We start from the raw sequence: 20776 nt of genomic DNA on the forward strand, positions 1-20776 counted from the left end.
AATGATTCCTCTCCTCTCTTCGAGCACTGTGTTAGGTGTTGCTTTGGGCACACCACCAATACAAGGACAGAGTCATGCAAGAAAATTCTGAATTCCACATCAGTTCCAGATGAAGTTTGCACAACAAGAGAGAGCACCACTCTGAACAAAGCAGTTCTGGGAGCAGTTTCTTTTAAGTGGAGGTGAAATAAGCCTCTTCCAACCAAACCCTGAAGGATTTGGAAAGTTGGGGGGAGGGAGGGTGTCTTATTTACATAATTGAAATCCACCCATGTGCACAGACCCAGCCTAAACTGTTACTGTGATTTAAATTGCCTTCAGAAGACCTTGAAAAGGGTTTTCCCTTTTATACTAAAATTTTATGCTGGTCATTGACACAGTGGTGGCTTTCTGTCCCTTGTGAGCTTTTCTGTCATCCCTGTGAGATTCTGCTACTGCTACTGAGCAGCTTTCTCAGGACATAATGATGAAATCAAAAAGACACTGAAATTGAACATGCTTTCCTTCCTTTTCCTTAGTTCCTAAGTGCCATCTGGCAGACAGACAAAGCAGAGCTGAAAAAAAACAGTACACTGACACTTAGGAGCAACATGCTTGGGCCTATTAAGATGTTATTTATCTGGTGGGTTAAGGGTTAGGATTTGGGGAAAAGAAAGAGAAGGCTTTCCACCTGTGGCTAAAACCTTTGAAACCAACAGAAGGGTTCTCTTAGTACATCAGCCTTCAAGACACCAACAGCAGCTGCTTCCCAGGAGAATGCAAAATACACAACAGTGGGTAGTTCATAGTATAAACTGGCTTCAGAGCAGGTTTCCTTTACATTAATATTACATTAAGTCAGCAACCTCGGGTCAAAAAGTCCCTGCAGACATTTGTAGGGGTCTTCTCAGTGTAGGCTCATTTTCTGAAGGTACTTAAAAATATGCTTAAAGGGGATGAAAGAGATTTAAGCATACTCCTTTCTTCGTTTGGGTCTTAAGTCTGAGTCTTCCCTTAAATAGCATGAAAGACAAGCTCAGAAGTGAATTCTGGCCTCTTTAGGTACCTCTCCTCTGTCCAGATTTTCCTCTGCAGATTGTTAGTGTCCTCATGTTAAATGTTTGTGTGGCACAGGAGTTTGTACTGGCCAACTCTGACAAAGACTTATTATTCAGAGCAAGATGGAAGTTTGGCTTGTGTTGGTTTCTTTTAACCTCCCAAGCCTTCCGCAGGACTGGTCTCCCCTTCAGTAACACACACTGAGCTGTTCTTTCAGCAATCTGAACAAACGAGGAGTGATAAACTGCAATCCCTTCTCCCTAAATGAGGCAAAACACTCAGCTCTTGTGATGTAACATCTTCAGGGGGTTTAGCTCAGCTTTGTCTCCGGGTTTTAATTGAGCTTGCTAGGGAGGATACACCAGATCCTGAGCACATTTTGAGTCAGCAGACAGCTCATCCTGTGCAATCTGTACATCACCACGCTCCACGGGCTGTTATTTGTACATTTCTGGCTATGTAATACACAGCAGGCCATTCATAAGTGCATTATTATACCAGGGATGTATACTGAAAAGTCAGGGAGGTAACTTAGGAGATGACAGCAAACTGCTCTCATGCAGTTACACTGCTGTCACTTTCGTTTTTAACTAATTTAAACTATTTTTGGCTGTGTACAAACATTCTGAAGAGCATTTCTGGCTTGTTTTCCTCCATGCTTACTGCAAATTTGCAACGAGTTTAAAACAAGATGACAATCACACCAGAACTCATTGTGTTACTGATGCATGCATCGTTCTGGGGGCTGCTTTTTGTTTCATGCTGGGGGCCAACAAGATGTCATTTGAAGCAACAAATAGTGACTACACAACACAGTGGAGGCTGCTCAGGTCCTACAGTAGTTAAGCAACATTTTAAGGAGTTTTAGACAGAAGCATGAAACAGAGGGAACAAAACCTGAATGCACAATCTGAATATTGTACTAGCTGATCTTTGCATATAGTAAGTCATATAGAAAAGTGTTCTGTTGGAGAAGGTAGATGTTAAAATACTCTTCTTTAAAAAAAAAAAAAGTATATTTTTGGATGTTTGGGAAAGTATTTTGGCAATTGTAGTCTTATCTCAAGATTTTTCAGGTGTCAATCTCAGAAAAATTTTATTTTCTTCTAGCCTTTTGATTTCTCATAGGGGTTTTGTGTTCAGTAGTCTCATGTTGATAAGGCTTATTGGAAAAAAAGAGATGCTCCTTTTACATTTTTAATTGAGATGTTAAGCATACAAACCAATTGCTGCTTCATTTTTCACTCCATTGCTGCTCACTAATGTGTATTTGACATCACCTCAGTGTTTTGTCCCAGAAGAACATTAGACTCGATCTGTCTAAAGGTGTGTGCAAGTTTTTTCCTTGTCTTCACTGTGAGCTGCATCAAGTCCCAACAGTTTAATTAGGGTATAGGAGGCAAATAGTTCCTAGACTTTCCCCCTCTCTTCCCAATTAATGAATAAAGCTGGAAATCTGCCAAGAATAAGTTGTTCATCCAATATTTTAATAAACTCCAACATAAGGGCAGGGCCAGAAAAATACAGGAATCCAAGTGCAGAATCAAATTCTAGCACAGCAGCAGCTGACAGGACAATATTCAGCACCAGGACACCAAAACCAGGCTACTTGAAAAAGTTCAGATTTGGTCAAGAGTTTGTCCTGATCACTGGATTTTGTATCTCTCTTGGATGAAGTGGGTGGGAGGGGGCTGCTGTATGCCCCAGCCCCAGAGCTGGAGCCCTGCCTGGGGACGCCTTTCCAGTTCAATACAGGTGCATTAAAGGACTAAAGTTTAATGAATTTCCCTTACATTTAGTGCAGTGCAGCTACAGCCAAGTGCTTAAATCCTCCCAGTACCAAGCCAGTTCCCTGTGAGTGTAAATTGACACTGTGCACTCCAATCAACAGAGCTTTGCTGGTTATGCAAACTGAGTATCCGTGCCATAACTTCAGAAAAAAATATATAAATAACACAAAACACCAAAACAAACCCATGTTTCCATTTTCAGTCAGCCTGAACCATTTCAGAAAGAAGTCAGCTGATGGTAAGAGCCACCTCCTCCTCCCTCTGGTGTTAGCTTCCAGTGTCAATGTTATTATCAAAGTGATAATTTCTATCACCAAACCAGTGGTTGTTTAGAAGAATTCTACAGGAATTATCTTTAGTGTAAGCAACACCAGGGGTAATTCTGCAAAACAAGGAGGGTAGAAGGGATGCTAGAGTGCTGTTTCCCAGGGTATGACTCTCTGCAGCCCTGAGCCCCCACCCAGGGAGCAACATCTCAAGGAAGGGGGTACTGGCATCTTTGTGTGCTTGGCAGAACAAGTCCAAGGACAGGGTTGTGTACAGCACTGACACAACCTCAGCCTCTCTGGTTGGCTCCTGTGTGCTGCACTGGGTAAGAGGAGTTGTAAACTGCTCCCTCTGGGTCCCACAGGTCCTTACAAAGGCCTGACCCAGAGCCCAGGGAAACCAAGAGGAAGATTTCTCACAATCCACTCAGGCTTGGGCTGCAGCCGGGCAAACCCTGGTCCTACAAAAGGATGCTCCCCCTCACCTGCCACTGACTTACTGAAGAATTTGGAGGACTCCTACCTGTACAGGGCAGAGCCCTGCCCAACACGATTTAAAAAAACCACATTCAGAACTAGGGTGAGATTTATTGCCTGATTATCTTTACATTCCTTTCAAAAGGAGGGACACTAGATAGCTGAGTTAGGCTGTAGTTGACTAACCCTCATTTAAACCCAGATCTGGAAATTAAGTTCTGATGCTTCACAAGTTAAAGTGCTTTGAAATTCCATATAAAAAAAGTATTATTTAGAAAGGAAGCCTTAACAGATTTGGTTTGTGGTTTGGTTTGTTTGGGTTTTAAAAAAGAACCTAAGTGTTAAACCCACATCTGGAAATTAATTTCTGATGCTTCACAAGTTAAAGTGCATTGAAATTCCATATAAAAAAGTGTATTGTTTAAAAAGGAAGCCTTAACAGATTTGGTTTGTGGTTTGGTTTGTTTGGGTTTTAAAAAAGAACCTAAGTGTAGAGGAAATGATTTGAACTTTAAAAATACACATGAAATGACTGTGTTAGCAGACATGCTTGAAATGGTGAATGAATGAATAACAACAACAAAAAAATTCAGCAGTAAGTGTGATTGCATACACTCTAAATTGCTACTTCTCCACACTTCCTCAAATACTTGTTCTCTGGGGAATACTCATGAACCATACATGCTACATAACAGAAGATACACAGCCAGTTCCTCTCTGTTACTTCCCATTAAAATGTATTTTCTCTCTGTGGACATCTCTTAAAACTTGATGTTACCAATAGATACTTTTTTCATTTTAAACCTGTTGTATCATTCTGTTTATTATGTTTTTTTAGCGTGACCAGATAGTATTTATTTGAGAAAAATGTTTGCTGTTTAAAAAAAAAAAAAACAATAATTGTATTGCCAAAAATAGCTGTAATTACCTGTGACATCTGTATTTTTTTATTTTGGGGGGGTTGGTTGGTTGTTTTTAATCACAGTTTCAAGTGCTAACAACTGTTGAAACAACCACTGCTTTTTAATTTGCTTATGACATTAAATGGATCTCTCTGAAGTTGGACAAAAGGGTCTCATAGATTTAATAAATATGCCACACACCCTACACCTTGCCCTTCCTATTGACATTTTCTTCTTAAGTGCATTAGACTTAATGCCTCAGAAGCATCAAGGAGAAAGGGGAATTTGAACTCCACTGTTCTTCCCTCCACTGAAGCTGAAGTTCATTTATTTGACAGCAGATGGCACAAAATCATCTCAAGTCTGGTGTTCTGTTCAGGGCTTCAGCATCTCTACTGCTTGCTGGCTTTTTTTCCCCCAGGGCTATTTTACTGTCAGGTTTAGATGTGTGGAGCTGGAAGCATAACTTTTAAACCAAAACGATGCATAACTTTCTAACACATTTTCTTTCTTGATCTAGAGTTTGTAATCTAGAAGTAATTTTAGCAGACAGTGAGACTTTTTGCTTGCCTACATTAAACTTTGTCTTACAGCTCTGTTTTCTAGTAAAACTTGCTTACAATTAACAAAAAAGTCACAGCTTTTATCAATTAAATACACACCAATAGAATGACACACTTTCCCTGCACCTGAAAGTGTAATAGAAACAAGTTCTAAGAAATTAGATGTGTTTGAGTGAACTGGACAAAATGATGAATTACACATGTCCTGCAAATGCACACAGTTTTTAAGCCATATTTCTTACACAAGTCAGCTCATTTTGACAGCATTAGTCATTCACACTAAATGTTGGACAGCTTCAGAGAAGTGCCAGAAGAGGATTTGGCAAAGCCCTTCTGGAAATCAGCACATGTGGCTACATCGTGAAAAGAGGCTCTGCCTACAACAGGCTGAGATAAATCTTGTGATGTTACTGGACATCACACACCCAGGAAACACAAACAGCTTTGCCATGTCCCAGATGGCTCCTGAAATAATCAGACCTGGAACAGAACATGGGAAACTCAGGTTCTGCCACCAGTCCTCTGTTACCTCCTTGATGTACTCAGCCCTCTGCCCCAGGCTTGGGTGCTCAGTGAACCTTTCACAACCACTTTACCAATAACCCTCATTCCCCAGAAAGCCACAAACCACACACAGCAAATCACCTTTCTCTTGTTATTTGGTTTGCCAGGATCCCTGGAAGCAGAGCAGAGCAAACCTCCTGTGCACACAGCAATTCATGATGCAAGACTGTTTTTCCAGGCATTTGAACCACACAGCTGAGTTTTCAAGCAGCCTTCCTAATTCCTGCACTGCAGCAGTGCCCACAAAGCAAGCTCTGCCTTCCTGGGTGTCTCCTCCTCTTGGGAAATCCTCACCCAATGCACTGGTAGGATCACTCACAGGGTCACCCCAGGCCCATGTTTCTCTTCACCTTGACCTGCTTCCCCCCTCCCTGTGTACATCTCCCACACACAGACATTGGCCAAGACAGAGCTGGAGGGGGTGGAGGGTGAAGCAGCCCCAGTCCCACCACCCACCAGTTTCATTTTTGGCACTTGTGAAGTCACAGCTTTGTCAGCAGTGACCAAGGCATAGGAAACATGAGGTGTGGGGAGAAAGGAGTGGGACAGCACTGATGGAAAGGAGGCAGAGCCCCTGGCAGTGATGAAGTCATGGCAAGCCTGCTCCCGCGGGGCTGAAAAGGGACCTGCAGCAGAGCAGGCAGGGCAGAGAGGAAGCCAGCAGGGACCGTGTGTGCCCACACCCACCATGGCTCTCCTGCACCTCGTGGCCCTGCTCCTCACACAAGGTAAGCAGCACATGTTGGCTTCTGCAATCTCCCCCTCGCAAGCAGGGCGGCGTGGAGGACTCTGCTCCCAGAGCTCCTGCACACCACCCACGGGGCAGCTTTGCTGCTCTTCTCTTGTTGGCAGTGCTGTGTTATCACCCTATCTGCTAAGCACGATGGTGCTGAACTCCAGCTGCCTCCCAAACTCAGCATCAACGAGTGCCAGGCACTCCCCAGCAGCTGGCAGCACGCTTGGCAAGGCAAAGTGTTTGGAAATGGAAAGATTCTCCCTTAAATCTGGACAGCAGATCCCTGCTTGCTTTCCATGGCTTGGATATCTGTGTATGGGTTTGTTCAGATATTAATGTAAAAAAAGAGGCTAATGTAACAAGTTGGAGGAATTTGGAAAGCACTTGCAAAATACTTTTCAAATGAAAAGCACTTTAAATCTCTTTACTCTTACTAGAGGATGTAGCTTGCACCTACTTTGCTAATCTGGCTTTCACACGCAGCAGAGTGTGAGAGATTGATACTATACTGTGTCAAACAGGGAAAGATTTACCTAAGGCAAGCAGGAACACAGCTATCTACAGCTCAGGATTATTGCAGGAGAAATGCACATGTAAGCCTGGTGCTGGCTGAAGCAACAGGTCCTCTCCCCCCTTAAGGCATGCTGGAGCAGAAACTACAGCAGTGCTATTGCTGACACTTGGCTAGTACTGTCATAGACAGAGGCCACATCAAATCCCAGTGTCTAAGCAGCAACAGAGCATTCTGCAATACCATATGCTTTGGATATCTCATTACCATTGTGTTAAAGAGAAGCCAGGCCTTCAGGAGCTGTCAGTTGTACTCTAGCTGGATGAGCACTTGCAGTGCCCTTTAGCCTTGCTCCAGATCAGCAGCTCTCACAGTTCCAGTGCACAGCCCCTCATCCCCCAGTACAGCCACAGACTCCTGCAGGAGGAATTTGGACCTGCTGACAACCACTAGCTGCTCTTGGCCACCAGAATTAACTCAGAGTCCCACTTGAAGGTCTGCAGGCAGAGGTCAAAAAGAAATCATTGAACAGGATGTCTCCATAAGCTACATCTGTTATGATATCTCTGAAATGATGTATTGAGTACATATCACTACAAGACTTTATCTCTGCACTTTCTGACGACTTAAAATAATGGCAACCAGAGGCAGGAATCATTCTGCTTTGCTGCATCCTGCAGTTATCTAGCAGGAAATTGTTGCCCTTGCTTGCCAAGAAGGTGAATATATTGCTGTACTTGATGCCAGACTGTTTTCTCAGGTAGCCAGAATACATGGCACCCACACAGTCTGAGAACCACTGTCCTCTGGAGCTGGCACAGGAGCACCTCCCTCACCCCAGTGGCTGCACTACAGTGGGCTACAGTGGCTCAACAACTCCAGCCATGTCAAACTGCTCCCTATACAAAGAAAAATTCAACCCTTGAGTCATAGTCTGAATAAAGCAATGGTCTTTAATGGAAAATCTACATGCTCTGTTCCAAGGGCTGCTTTTCTGTTTGAGAAAAGCACCCCCACCTTCTTGTTCTTCAGTCTGCTGCTCTCACCTCAAGAGGTGTGATCTGAAAGATCCCACAGTGCTGCTAGCAGCAGGAAACCATCATTATGAAAAAATGCAAAGGGCCCCATGGAAACCACAGACGAGGCCCTCTCAGTGTCTCCACCACATGCACCTCATGACACAGGTCTTCATAATGGAACCTGTGCAAGGAGGACTTGCTTTCCTACCACTCTTCTGCAAATGAGGTCCCAAGCTGCACCACCAACCACAGCACTGAGCCTGTTACAATTACTGCCCTCCCTGGCACTCCCCACACCTCATGTCTCTCTGTCCTCATGACCTTTCCTGTGCCACCTCTGCCCAGGAAACATCAGGTGTGCTCTGAGACATGGCAACAGATCCCCATGTGAAACTACTACCGTGAGACAAGACCTCCCTGTGGTTTTAATGGTAAAAGATCAGGTCCAGCACAAATGCCCTATGATAGCTTCATTTCCAGCATATTTTCAACTGGTTTTAAGAAACCAAAAAGCTTTCCTGAAGCCCAGAAAGATGCATTTCAAGTAGGAACTTGAAGCAGACAGCTACCTTGGAAAATAAAATCAAAACACATAAAACAGTAATGAAAAATAGAACCCTCTTACTGCCTATTTACTTAACTCTGACCCAGGCTCTGCTTTTAGCAACTTTCTCCAGGGCATGCTTTTTTCTGGAGAAGGCAATTCATTCCAGGTCAGGTCATCAAATATTTCCTCAAAGTGTATTATATATCTTAGCATGTCTGGAGAGCAAAACACACTTTACTGCCCATCTGTAAAATGAACTAGGAGGAGAAAGAATGAAATTTCATTTCAGTAACCTGTGCCATGCCAGGTTTGTGGATAGTGTCTTCGAAAGACATTTCAATCCAGCTCAAAGCAGCTGCAGTATTATCACCTCTGAATAAAAAGGCCTCATTTTTCAGAGGTGCCATCCACTGCTTAGTTGCAAACACTTGCAAATCAGGTTCAACAGCTCCAGAATGGAACATGGAATAACCAAAATTAATGTTTGTGTTAACATACAGGGAGAACGTGCATTAAAAGGGTCTGTATCAGTTCTTCATGGACCCGTGGAATAACATTAATAACTCAATCTAGTAGCTGAAGATAAAACTTTGGCACAAATCTCACCCTACTGATGACCTAATTACTGTGATTTGTTTACATCAGCACAATTATATTGGCAAGTTTACTATTGTAGAAAATCCTTTACACCCTTGATAAAAAGCAAAGCTGACATATTACCCTGTGTGAAGCACCCTCACTACTTCAGGTCACATTTTAATCCTTATTTTTTCCCCTTGTCGTCCATGGCAGATGTTGCAGGAGCTGGCAGTGAGACCATAACTCTAAGGGAAGGAGAGGACCTGAACCTTCGCTGTGCCCTGAGCAGCAGTGATGGTTCTGCCCGGCAGTGGTTCAACCCCCAGGGCTTTGCCATCTACCTCAACTTAGAGCGAGGTAAGTGTGAAACCTGAACTCAGCACTCCCCACGGGGGGCTGGAGGCTCACTCAGAAGTGGACTTTCCTGGCTCCCACCCACAGGCACTCTGACTCACCTGCTAGCCCAGCGCTCACCACGGTTTAACCTCCAGCCCCTTTCTGGCAGGAAGCTGATGAAATGGAAAGCCCCACAAGAGTGGTCTGGCACTTCAGCTTTTAGTTATGAGCTGTAGTTACCACCAGCACCAAGGCATCAGCACAAAACCCCACTCTTGCCTGACAAGAGAGACAGCAGTAGATATGCCTGAAAGCCCTGGATACTCTTTTACTTACTGGGGAATTTGATGTAGTGCATCAAGAGGGAACTTTTAGAAAACAAGCAGTGATTTCGAAGATGTGCTGGCAAAGCCAAAGTCACAATTATTTCTCTCCCTACTCCTCACATCTCTCTGTCCTTATCTCTCCTTCTGATGGTCTAAATTCAATAGCTCTGCAAGATGAGGACTGCCTTGGTCTTCCCCATTCATACAGTACCTAGTCAGTATCCCTGCTTACTAAAGCCTTTAGGCCTTAATGATAATAATGACTGGGATTTATCCAAATGATATTGGGTTCTCAAATCCCTTGGAAAGCACCCATGGTCCACTTTGGTTGTTCTGAGAATCCCAACCTATTAATGTTTCTATGAGCCCGACCATGCACCCAGAACTGCAACACCTAGGAGGAAATCACCTCTCCAGCAGTTACCTGTATTTTTGGCACACATGTATTTTCTCAGTATGTGACAGCACAGAGGCAGGAGAGAGCAGCAGGACTGCCTTCATTTATGCAAGTTCTCCATGGCCCTGGCTAAAGCCACAACCTTCCTATGCAAGCAGTTTTGGACTGAGACACTTCATTCTGCCCATATTCAGTTTTAAATGTCTCCATCTTTATATGACTCTAGCCCTTCTGATGCTTAAAGTTTTGCTGAGTTGATGCAGCAACTGAAGGTCAGGGAAAGCACATACCTACTGCTACCTGTAGGAGCAGACTCTAACCTGAGTCAACAAAAGTATCTGTCTTAAACCACCTGAGGACTCAGCCCATAGTTTCAGCATCCCACAATTATCCTTCAGTAAGACACACAATTCAACACCCACAAGGACTAGAGTTTGCAAAGCATTGGGATCCTTCCTAAGTCAGACACCGAGTATTTTCCTTTTGCAATACAAAGCAGTTCTCATTTAGAGAGAAACACTTCACACTGCTCACTGACATTTTCATTTTCTATTCTGAATCACCACTGTGGATCTGTCACATTGCTTCTCCCATAAACCACTTCATGAATCAGTTCCCTCCTGTCTCCCTGTAGCCAAAAATACAAGAAGCTAGCTACAAGCCTAGTATCATGGTGATTTCAAAATCCTTTAATATCTAACCACTTCCATAAATTATAGTACTGTTGTGATTTTCTCCCAGCTCTGAATTTTTACAACACTTCAGCTAAACAAAAAAAAAAAACCCAAACAGACAGGTTTTAAGGTCTTTTTCTCCCTAATGACTGGTACATATCCCCAGTTTCAGTTCAATTTAAGGGCAGAAAGTTTCACTTTCTGTGCTGCAGTTATGGGAAAAGTCCATGTGACTCGCTGGCCTGACCCCAAGGACTCCCACAGGGCCATCCAGCAGGAGAAATGAAACAGAGACTCAGGAGAAAGAACAGAGACTGCACAGCAGAGTACTGTTCTGCCAATGACCAGGCCCAACAAAAGCGATACCCCCACCAGCAGGAACATGAACCAATACACAGACTGTATTGTAGACAAGAAGGACATTCCATGAATGATCACTGGGGGTACAAACAGATCAATCAGCTGGGACATAATTGACACCACCCCCAATGATCCCACAAAGGACATAACTCTGCCCACAACAGGTGGTACAAACAGAGACCCGAGGCTGCCCACAGCTGGCATGGGAAACAGCCAGAGCAGCAAGTTAAATACATAAGAGAAAGGTGCCCACATAGTGACTCACCCCATCCACCCGTGTTCACAAAGGCCTTGAGCAGCCTGGGGCCCAGCTCCAGGAGAGTCAGGAGATCTGCCCTGAACCAGGAAGCTCTGGGGAGTGCACTCTCCAGTGGTCCCAGCTTTTATCCCCCAGCACACACCTGACCTTTGTTAACTCAATGCAGGACCCCTGGGGCTCATTTCCCTTCTGGCTCTCCCTGCAGCACCCTGGGGGAAGCTCTAAGGCAAACTCACCACCTCTGTAGGAAGGGCTGTGGGAATCACCCATATGGCAACCTTAATTCAGGGCTCAGACCCCAGCATTTCAGGTCTTCAGCTCCTGCCCCTATGCTCTGTATTCAAAAGCCATATTACTTTTCTGACCATATATCATGTCCTCACACCTCAATGTTTGCTCATATTTATTCATCTAGATTGCTTAAGGAACTGAAATCACTCTAATACTGTAGAACACATAAAAAAATAAATCCTCATTCATTATTGTTTTGATTTTGTCTTCCTCTGATGTACCCCCACACACAGCATGCTGGGTTTTCTTTTCCTTACAGCTTTACGAGATCAGAGATACAAACTTATCCATTATTCAAGGGATGAATTCTCCATCCAGCTGTCTAACGTAACCGTGCACGATGAAGGAGTATATAAATGCCTCTATTATGGCATCCCCTTCAGGAGCAAGAACAAGACTGTTGAGGTGTTAGGTAAGTTCCTTCACCTGCTTTGTTCCAGAGAAGCACAACAACAGAGCCAGCTCCTCCACTTCAGACATGCATTTTGCATGCAACTATATGGTGCTTACTAGAATACGATCCCAGCCTTAGCTCAGTCCCCCCAAATAATGCTATGTATGCACAAAACCAAGACGTACTAAAACTGATTCTACATCTTACTGCTGCAGCTGCTCCTTCTAATCCAGTCCTGGAAGTATCCCAAGACACAGAAAGAAACATTAGGCTGTCTTGCTACACCCGAGGCTGTAAACCACAGCCCCAGATTACCTGGCTGCTGGACAATGGGATAGAGCTCGCTGGTAAGTGTTCCAGGACCAGGGGTAGGTTACTGACAATTTCTTCTTAGCAGCCTTGGGCACATTTAAAAATACTCAAGTGTGAAACCCCTTCTGCCACACATCAGCTCTGACCACCACTCATCCAGCACAGCCTGGCCCTCGTGGTGCAGAGCCGGAGTCAAGTCAGCACTGCATTCCAGGGGTTGTGTAAGGGGGGGGGCTCATCTGCTTTGCTCCCGTGCTGTGCAGAACACCATTTCACACCAAAATCCCTTGAGAATCAAGTGAAACTCCACTGAAAACATAAACTAAAACTCTGTAGGCACAATTTTCAAAGCCCTAGTATAAAGTCATTTAACCCCTCTATTATAACTTTCCATGTTACAAGTAGTAGACAGATTTTCCTGAGCTTTGCTGAGCAGCTCACACACACCCCATCAGCCTTTCCCTCTCATCCATCCGGTCAGAGCCAGGCAGCTCACCAGCAGATGCAAGGAGAGAGCTCAGGAAACACAGCCCACACCACCCTGTGATGCTTCACTTAGTCAGAGGTCTGCACACTCCTGGGTTGCCACACGTGAGGGAGGAACAGAGCCATTATATAGCTCAATTTAACCTGTGTACTATATAAATAGCTGCTTTGAAGGCCACGTTCTAATAATAACCACCTTATTAGCTGTAACTCCAGCACGGTGGAGAGGAAACGTACATCTGTGTCAAAGTGTGAGGAAAATACCCATAGATGCAAATGTATTTTCTTTCATGCATTAACAAACACTCATTTGTATTTTGCATCATCTAGCAATATATTCAGAGCTTAGCCTGCAATCTTACCACAGCTCCCAAGATGGCTTTTTTTAACCAAGAGCCCTAGAAAACAACAGAGGGGAGTGTTGGTCTGAACACAGCTAGAAATCAAAATTCAAGAAAATATTCCAGGCTGCCAGACACACAGGTACTAATGCAGCCACCTAAGGCCCTGTGCTTAAAGGAATTGCACTTGGGGAAGCAGCATAGCTGGAATCACAACCCACAGCTCAGACTCTAAACATCTCCCCCAAAACCCCTCAAAAAGGTCCCCCCAGGACCTGTGCTGCCTCACCCAGGAGGCTCAGCTGGGCTGAGTTGGGTGGAAATGTGCTGATTTCATCACACAGCCCACTTGTGGCTGACAGGCAGGAAAAGTGTTTGAAAGGGGAAATTCACTGTCCCAGCCCACTGTTTCTCAAACACTGTGCCTTGCCTCTTTTTGAAGATGACCCTCTTTCTGCAGTGCTTCTCAGCTTGGATCACGTCCTGCAAATATTTATCCTAATCACAAAATAGCTAATAAATGTTAATTACTGGCAGCACCTCAGTTCTAGCAAGGCTCAGCACGGGCAAACCAGCTGTAATTTCTGAGCTGTTGCTCACTGAGTATTTCCTTCCCAGCAAAAACACTTTGAAGTCCTTTTGAGCTCTTACATGTCCCTGCTGGAGATGGAAAAGAGGGTTGAGAAATATTGGTCTATGTGACACAGCAACTTGTCTGTAAAGATTAATTTGGAAACAAGGAATTTCTTGCATTTAAGAAATAAGGTTGTTACCAAAGGTCAAGAGAAAGCATCAGGTTTTTTTCCAGAGAACTTCTACATTATAAACACAGTGGGAATTCTTGTGCCACCATGGGCATTTAAGGTAAAAATCTGAAAAAAACTCCCTCTCCACCTGAGCTATTTGAACATGCCTCATTGTGTCACATGAAATACATCTTTATTTTTCCACATTGTATGTGAGTAGACGTCAGTATTACCTAGAGCACTCAGGAGCTACATCAGACACGTTACATGGAACTCTCTAATTCATTACAGCAAGACAATTAACCTTTGCCTTTAACCTCCCCAGCTACAAAGGGGCAATAGTCAAAAGTGCACTTTAGGGATGATGAAGGACTTGCACAGGATTTCATGGAGTCCATCAGTGCTTATTTATTACAAAGGCAAACATTGCACATCAATATTTCTTGTGCAAATTTATCAACGTGCACAAATATTTCACAACTTCTTTTTAGGTTTGGGATAACAAATCCACAGCTAGTAAATAAATTCAGTGTTCTTGGATATCAGAGAGCAGAGCTTTTCTAGAACACGTTTGTGCTGCAAAACAGCAGCTCCTTGCCCAGTCTCCCCACCCCAGGCAGTGTATGGCAGCAGCACACAGCAATGCAGCTTATTCCATTCAGTCAGGACCAAAAGTGCTGCTGGGTGTCCGGACATCCCACCACGGTCATGCGTGGCACTGCAGGGGGGTTTCCCCACCTCAGTTACCAAAGCAAGCAGAGGCTCTGGGCTGAGCAGGGGAGGTGCAGTGAGGTCTGCACTTAGGCAGCTGCCAAGTCAGGACCAGAAGTGCTGCTGGTGTCCGGACATCCCACCGCGGTGGTGCGTGGCACTGCAGGGGAACTTCCCCACCTCAGTTACCACAGCAAGCAGAGGCTCTGGGCTGAGCAGGGGAGGTGCAGTGAGGTCTGCACTTAGGCAGCTGCCAAGGAGGCAAACATGACCTTGCTGCCTCGGGGCTGCCGTGGAATCCATTTACACCACTGCACAGTGATCAGGTGCTGCCTTAGCACAGCGAAGTAGCACAGCTCGTGCCTGGAAGGGTTTGGTTAGACTGCTCTGGACTAGAATGCATTCAAATGTTTTCTCCCGGATGTGTAGGTGACACTAGGCACAAGCTGGAGGCTGATGGGAAGAAGTGGAGCAGTGCCAGCCTGCTGACAGTCCTTGCCCACGGGCCCCGTTCCACAGCCAGCTGCATCGTTCGCCACCGAGCGCTGGGGGAGGAGAAGCTGAGGGCATCTCTCCGGTTTGAGGACCTCCCTAGGACAGGTACTGCAGGCCCCTTCAAGAAAGGCTGGCCATTTTACCACTCTGAAGTGGTGAAAGTTAGGCAGATACATGTGCAAAGCTGGAGCCCATGGTCTACTCTCCCATGTCCCATGGCCCATTTTTAAATTACAGGGCTCGCTGGCACAAAATAAGAACATCAAACTAAGATTTTGGGGCTTTTCCCTGCTTTTTAACTACCTTAAAATTCATTAAACATTAAGCCACAGCAGCCAAGACAGGTCAGTTCCCCAGTGCTGCTGCTAGAATTCAGGTGATGTTTGGCCTAAAACTTTTAAAGATCATTCAGAATTTATGTTCTCAAAAAGCTGTGTCCTGATGTCTTCCACATATCAGACACATCCACCTGGAAGGCCAGCAGGATGTAAATACTGTAATTTAACACTGATGCTGCTTATGAAATAATTTTCAGAGCAGAGTTTGTCTTCCACCTATTTACTCATCTTTAGGGTGGATCTAATGAATCTTCCTTGATTCTTCCTTAGATTGCTCGATTGAACAAATGCCTATAAAGTGTTCTGAAAGTTGTACTGGTTTGGGTTTTTTCAGTGACAAAACCAAATCCTGTACCAGCAGAGCTGGAGGTGAATACACATGTCTCCAAGAAGGAGCAATCTACAGGTAGGCATTAACTGCTTGGCCTCTTTTGAATTAATGCACAGGCCAGATAAATGCAGCATCTGCCACCACTTGCCATCAGCACTGAGGGACATTTTGAAGCCTTCAGAACTGCTTTCTTTTTTTCCCCAGTGACCACACCAGTGTCAGATCTCAGCAGCAGCGTGGCCTCCTCTCCAGGCTTCCCACAGCACACTGGTAAGCTTTCACTTTCATTTTTTTCTTCATCTCAAAGCAATAAATATACTCAGAGGACAGGGGAACAGAAAGTGGGAGGGTAGGACTGTAAGTTTGACCACTGATTACCTGACCAGTCTGGAGCATGGGGCATACAGGGTAGGTCTTGTTTTTCAAGGTCCAGTTCAATAGCAAAGTGTGTTTTATGATTTTTTTTCTTGTGGTTTTGGGGGTGTTTCCTTTAGGATCCAAACAGCCAACCATCCCTTCAGCAGTCCCAGAGGATCCAGTAGTTATCAGCTCAGCATCAACACCAACCCAGCAAAACCTCCAACCAGACATCACATCTACTTGTAAGTTTGGTCTTAGTTAGATGAATTTAGCATTCCATTCCACGTTACAAGCAAGCAGGCGACACAAAACACTGAATTTCTCCCTTATGAGGGGAACTCTCAGTTTTACAGCCATGAACGCAGACAAACTCCTCGTTAGATGCAGAACAACATCAGCACTAGCAGCAGCGGCCACTGCTGGGCACAGTGGGAGCCCAGGCTGGGATTCCTCTGGACGGTCGCACTAGGTGGCACTGTGAAACCACAGTTACCTGGGCGCAGAGCAGGCGGCGGGTTGCAGCTATTGAACTGAGGAATTGTTTCCAGCCGAAGAATTAAGAGCTCCGCTGCCAAAATCAGTTGGCCAAAGTCCACTAAGGTGGGCGCAAGTCCTGCAGTAAAAAAATCAATTGGCTGTCTTAGAAATATACAAAATCACAGCCTTGTTTACATTGGAAAAGACCTTTTGCATCATTTTGCTACATCAGTGATTACAAATGTCACAGAATGGTTACATTTCAATAAACAATTCAGGCTTATGTGGATAAACACGCCTGGAGAGGGAGCCTGAAAGTTTTACCAGGACTTTCACTAGGTGTGTTTATATACCCAATAAGAAAATCTCTTATTAATTTAAAGTTTTGGCAGACACTGCACACATTACCATTTTAGTTCTACAAATCCAAGTTGATCATAGAAGGATTTATTTGTCTGTGTGTAAGAAAGTCAGAGCTCCCTTCTCTTTGCACAGGGTCTGAAGTAACAGCAGCTGCAGAAGGAAAGGAAGAGCTGGGTGGTTCATCAAGTGATGGTGTCCCCAACGGTACGACCTGGCATCATCAGACATGATGAAGACTATTGGGTCTTCTACTGTGATGAAGACAGTAGAAGAGTGGTCAGGGATATGAATACCAACAAATAACTGCTTAAGTCAAAGGATATGTGCTCATTGCTGGTTTTGCAAGAAAGACAAGCAAACTGATGGACAGGGAAAGCCCCCAAATGACCAAAGAGAGAAAGCACAGCTTTGCTTCAATTTGGCTAAAAACAGGAACTACTGAGTTATGTATAAGAGACTGAGGATCTTCTCTTCATAAAGCTTAAATGTTCTTCACATTAAAACGAAATACAGCATTAAGCAAATGAGCACAAAGCTTTAAGTCAAGGGCTCCAGAAGCCCCTTTCTGCTGCAGTACCAGTGCCCTGGACATCAAAGCTCCAGGGGGAAATATGCATTTCTTAGGCAGCCGTTTGTCCTTTCCCCTTAAAGAAATACCATTCTCCTTTCCATTCTTCCAGGGACTGAAGCAGCATTCGGTGGCAATGTGACAGAAGAGGAACTTTCCAGGACAGAAGCCCCAAGGGAAAATGTGACTGTGATTTCCATCATCACCTTTGGTATGAAGTCTTTAATGACAGCTTCCAAGCATGCAACCAGCTTCTTACACCAAGCTGGCTCTCTCCAACTACGTATCCACCTCCAAATCTTTTCTCAGTAATGCTGGCTTGCAATTTTGGGGAGAGACCACACAAGCACAACCATTACTATAATCTAGGAAAATGTTAGTTTTACTGCTTCTTGTGCCAGAGCACAAGTCCACTGGTTTTGATCAGTCTTTCTTGTTCATACAAGAAGAAAAAAATTGACCTCACTTCTTAAAATTAAGTGCAATTAGGTGAATTCTGTGCTCCTGTGATGTTCATCTGGCCTAGTCCAGGATATATTATTCTTGCCTTAATTACCAGAGACTCACAGGAAGCTATTTAACAACACATACACCTGCCTCTTTTACAGACCAAGATCTGAAATCTGAAGGTATCAAAAAGAAGGAGAATAATCTCTTGCTGCCATTCCTGGTGGCTGCTCTGATTTTTGTGCTGCTCATCATTGTCCTGCTTTTTTTGAGGAAGCTGAAGAAAGCTCATGGAGTGTGGAAAAGAGGTAGGTGATTGCTGACACTGCCTTATTCAGAGGGGCTGGAGAGCTGAGGAGCCTGTTAAGTGGAGAAAAGACAGAGCTCCTCTGGCCACCAATTAAATGTCCTTCTCCCACAGACAATGACTGTGACTAGTTGCAAATTATTGAAGTCTCTGTAACTGGTGGCCTTGGGCCACCCGTTCATTAACACGAGGTGTCACAAAAGCCAATGAAAACATTGTCTCAAGCATCTCTCTTAGATGGTCAGGATGATTGAACCCCCATTTTATAACTAGTCTCCCAGGATTTTTATGCTCCAGGCCTAGGATGAGGAAGAATCGTGGAAAAATCTCATCATCTTAACTACATTTGTTTTCCACACAGAAAATGATGTTTCAGAGCAGACACTGGAGAGTTATAAATCCAAATCTAATGAAGACAGTCCAGGCCACGAGAAGAATGGATATGGTAAGAAGCTTTAAACAACACAAACTAATTCCTGTTAGACCATTGCTACTGACCACAGCCAAAACAGCTTGCAGTCAATCTTACTACACAGAGAGATTTGCAAACTGCACATTTGAAACCTGAATATTCTAAGCCCAAACCTCTCATACCTAGAGGTCCACCACAGATTCTATAGCTTCAGCAAAAGTGATGCAGAACCACACAAAATGAAAATCATTGCTTTTTATTTGTTTGGTTAGACTGGATAATCACAATGGGTTCATCTAGTTTCTAAATATAACCTACTGAAACACTATTAAAAACAATGTACATGGTATGCACCAACATACTATTGTTAAACTGTCCTGAACGACTCTTACCTGATTTCTCTACTGACAAATCATCAATGTTTCATCAGTCTGGTCCTCAGCCAGTGACTACAGACTGAGGAAGGTCTGTCACCCTCCTCAGCTGGACTATTCCTGCTCCACACGTGGACTTTTGTTTAAATAAAGGCTACTTTCAGCAGGTGAATAAGCCCACGTGGCAAAACTGAGGGAACTTTGCCTATGTCTTTCAATTTGGGTTATTTCAGCACCTAAACTGCATTAAAAGAAAAAGTGGCTCATCCTTATTGTCAAAATATTGCCAAAATTTTCCTTCTTTTTCAAACATTTTTAAATACAAAATAGTGAAGCCATGCAGGTGCCCCCCTCCCCTTTACAAAATCAGTAATGAATGTGTTTATCTTTCAGCTGTCAGTCAGAAATCCAACATGCAATATGTAACAGAAGGATTAATGCAAACAATGCAGAGGAATCCAAAAGACAAAAACATGGCAATAAACGAGAAACTGTTTGGATGTGCAAAGGAAACGGATGTATAGCAATGGCAGATTGGTACAACGTGCAGGAACACCCCTGTTTCCTGATATATTTACATTACAGTGTTACTAAGATGATTTCTAGGAAAAAATCTAGAAAACCAGCTCCCCTCAACCCACAAGCCAGCTGGGACTGCTTTTCTGTAAACTGTGGGGCAGGTAGATGGGACTGGTGCTCCTAGAAACCTATTAGCAATGAACACACTGATTTACCTGTGATCCTCAGAGGATTTAATTAACCACTGTCAGAAACAGATCATCGATCCCAGGTCCTGTCAGCAATTAGGGTCCTGGCAAGGGAACATTCAGTTAACCCTGAGGACTACAGACTATGAAGATATTCATGTAACGCTTCGAGAATCTCCTCGGCAAGCGTGGGACTGAGGGGGAAACCCTGGAAAACCAACCAGGACTTGTATTATCTCGTTCTGAACTGAAACCTGGACATCCAGCTGCGTATAACCAAGCAGGAAAGGATGCTGATGTCCAAAGTGCTAAAAACTAAAAGGTTGTTCCTCTTTGCCAGGACTTCTGCCTGTTTCTTACCGGTATCACTGTGCTGTGCAAGACTGCATCAGCCCCAGAAAACAGAACACTTGGGTGCTGCATTTGTACAGCCTCCCGCACCCCCTAAGCGTCCAGGGGTTGCTACTGAGATGAAATCTCCGAACAAGGGGCTGGCAAACATGAAGGGGGTACATGATGTTAGACACGGGACTCCCCAAATCCAGGGATGAAGCCACCTGGGAGACTCACCAGGAGTTCCCATTTGCAGAGCCCCACCACACCACCCCCTGTTCTCTGGTGGGAAGATAAACCCACCATACGAGTGACAGGACTAGGGAGAGTGGGGCAAAGCTGGAAGTCGGTAGATACAGATGAGATGTGAGGAAGAAGTTCTTCACCATGAGGTGGTGAGACCCTGGCACAGGTTGCCCAGGGAGGCGGTGGAAGCCCCAGCCCTCAAGGTTTTAAGGCCAGGCTGGATGGAGCTCTGAGCAACCTGGATATCGAGTAACAACAGAACTAGAGGGAATGGGGCAAAGCTGGCAGTGGGCAGATTCAGGCTGGACATGAGGAAGAAGTTCTTCCCCATGAGAGTGGTGAGACCCTGGGATGGGTTGCCTAGGGAGGTGGTTGAGGGCCCAACCCTGGGGG

At 44.5% G+C, this 20776-nt stretch overlaps 1 protein-coding gene across 1 annotated transcript; it reads left to right on the forward strand.

Annotated features, from left to right (window-relative positions):
* Window positions 1-9198: 9198 nt before the first annotated feature.
* CRTAM (cytotoxic and regulatory T cell molecule) lies at window positions 9199-19621 on the forward strand. The gene is made up of 11 exons (XM_008941483.1): window positions 9199-9349; window positions 11895-12047; window positions 12245-12376; window positions 15055-15225; window positions 15793-15864; window positions 15994-16059; window positions 17122-17193; window positions 17670-17768; window positions 18166-18312; window positions 18673-18756; window positions 19491-19621. Exons 1-11 carry the CDS (start codon window positions 9199-9201, stop codon window positions 19619-19621), a joined length of 1278 nt encoding a protein of 425 aa, XP_008939731.1.
* The last annotated feature ends 1155 nt before the right edge of the window (window positions 19622-20776 follow it).

The sequence above is a fragment of the Merops nubicus genome, unplaced genomic scaffold (assembly GCF_000691845.1).
Source record: "Merops nubicus isolate BGI_N331 unplaced genomic scaffold, ASM69184v1 scaffold11950, whole genome shotgun sequence".
Classification (NCBI taxonomy): Eukaryota; Metazoa; Chordata; class Aves; order Coraciiformes; family Meropidae; genus Merops; species Merops nubicus.

Coding starts and splice junctions, on each gene's coding strand:
- CRTAM (XM_008941483.1), top strand. CDS start 9,199: ATGGCAGATGTTGCAGGAGCTGGCAGTGAGACCATAACTCTAAGGGAA. Junction 17,769..18,165: donor GATTTCCATCATCACCTTTG/GTATGAAGTCTT, acceptor CCTCTTTTACAG/ACCAAGATCTGAAATCTGAA. Junction 18,313..18,672: donor TCATGGAGTGTGGAAAAGAG/GTAGGTGATTGC, acceptor TTTTCCACACAG/AAAATGATGTTTCAGAGCAG.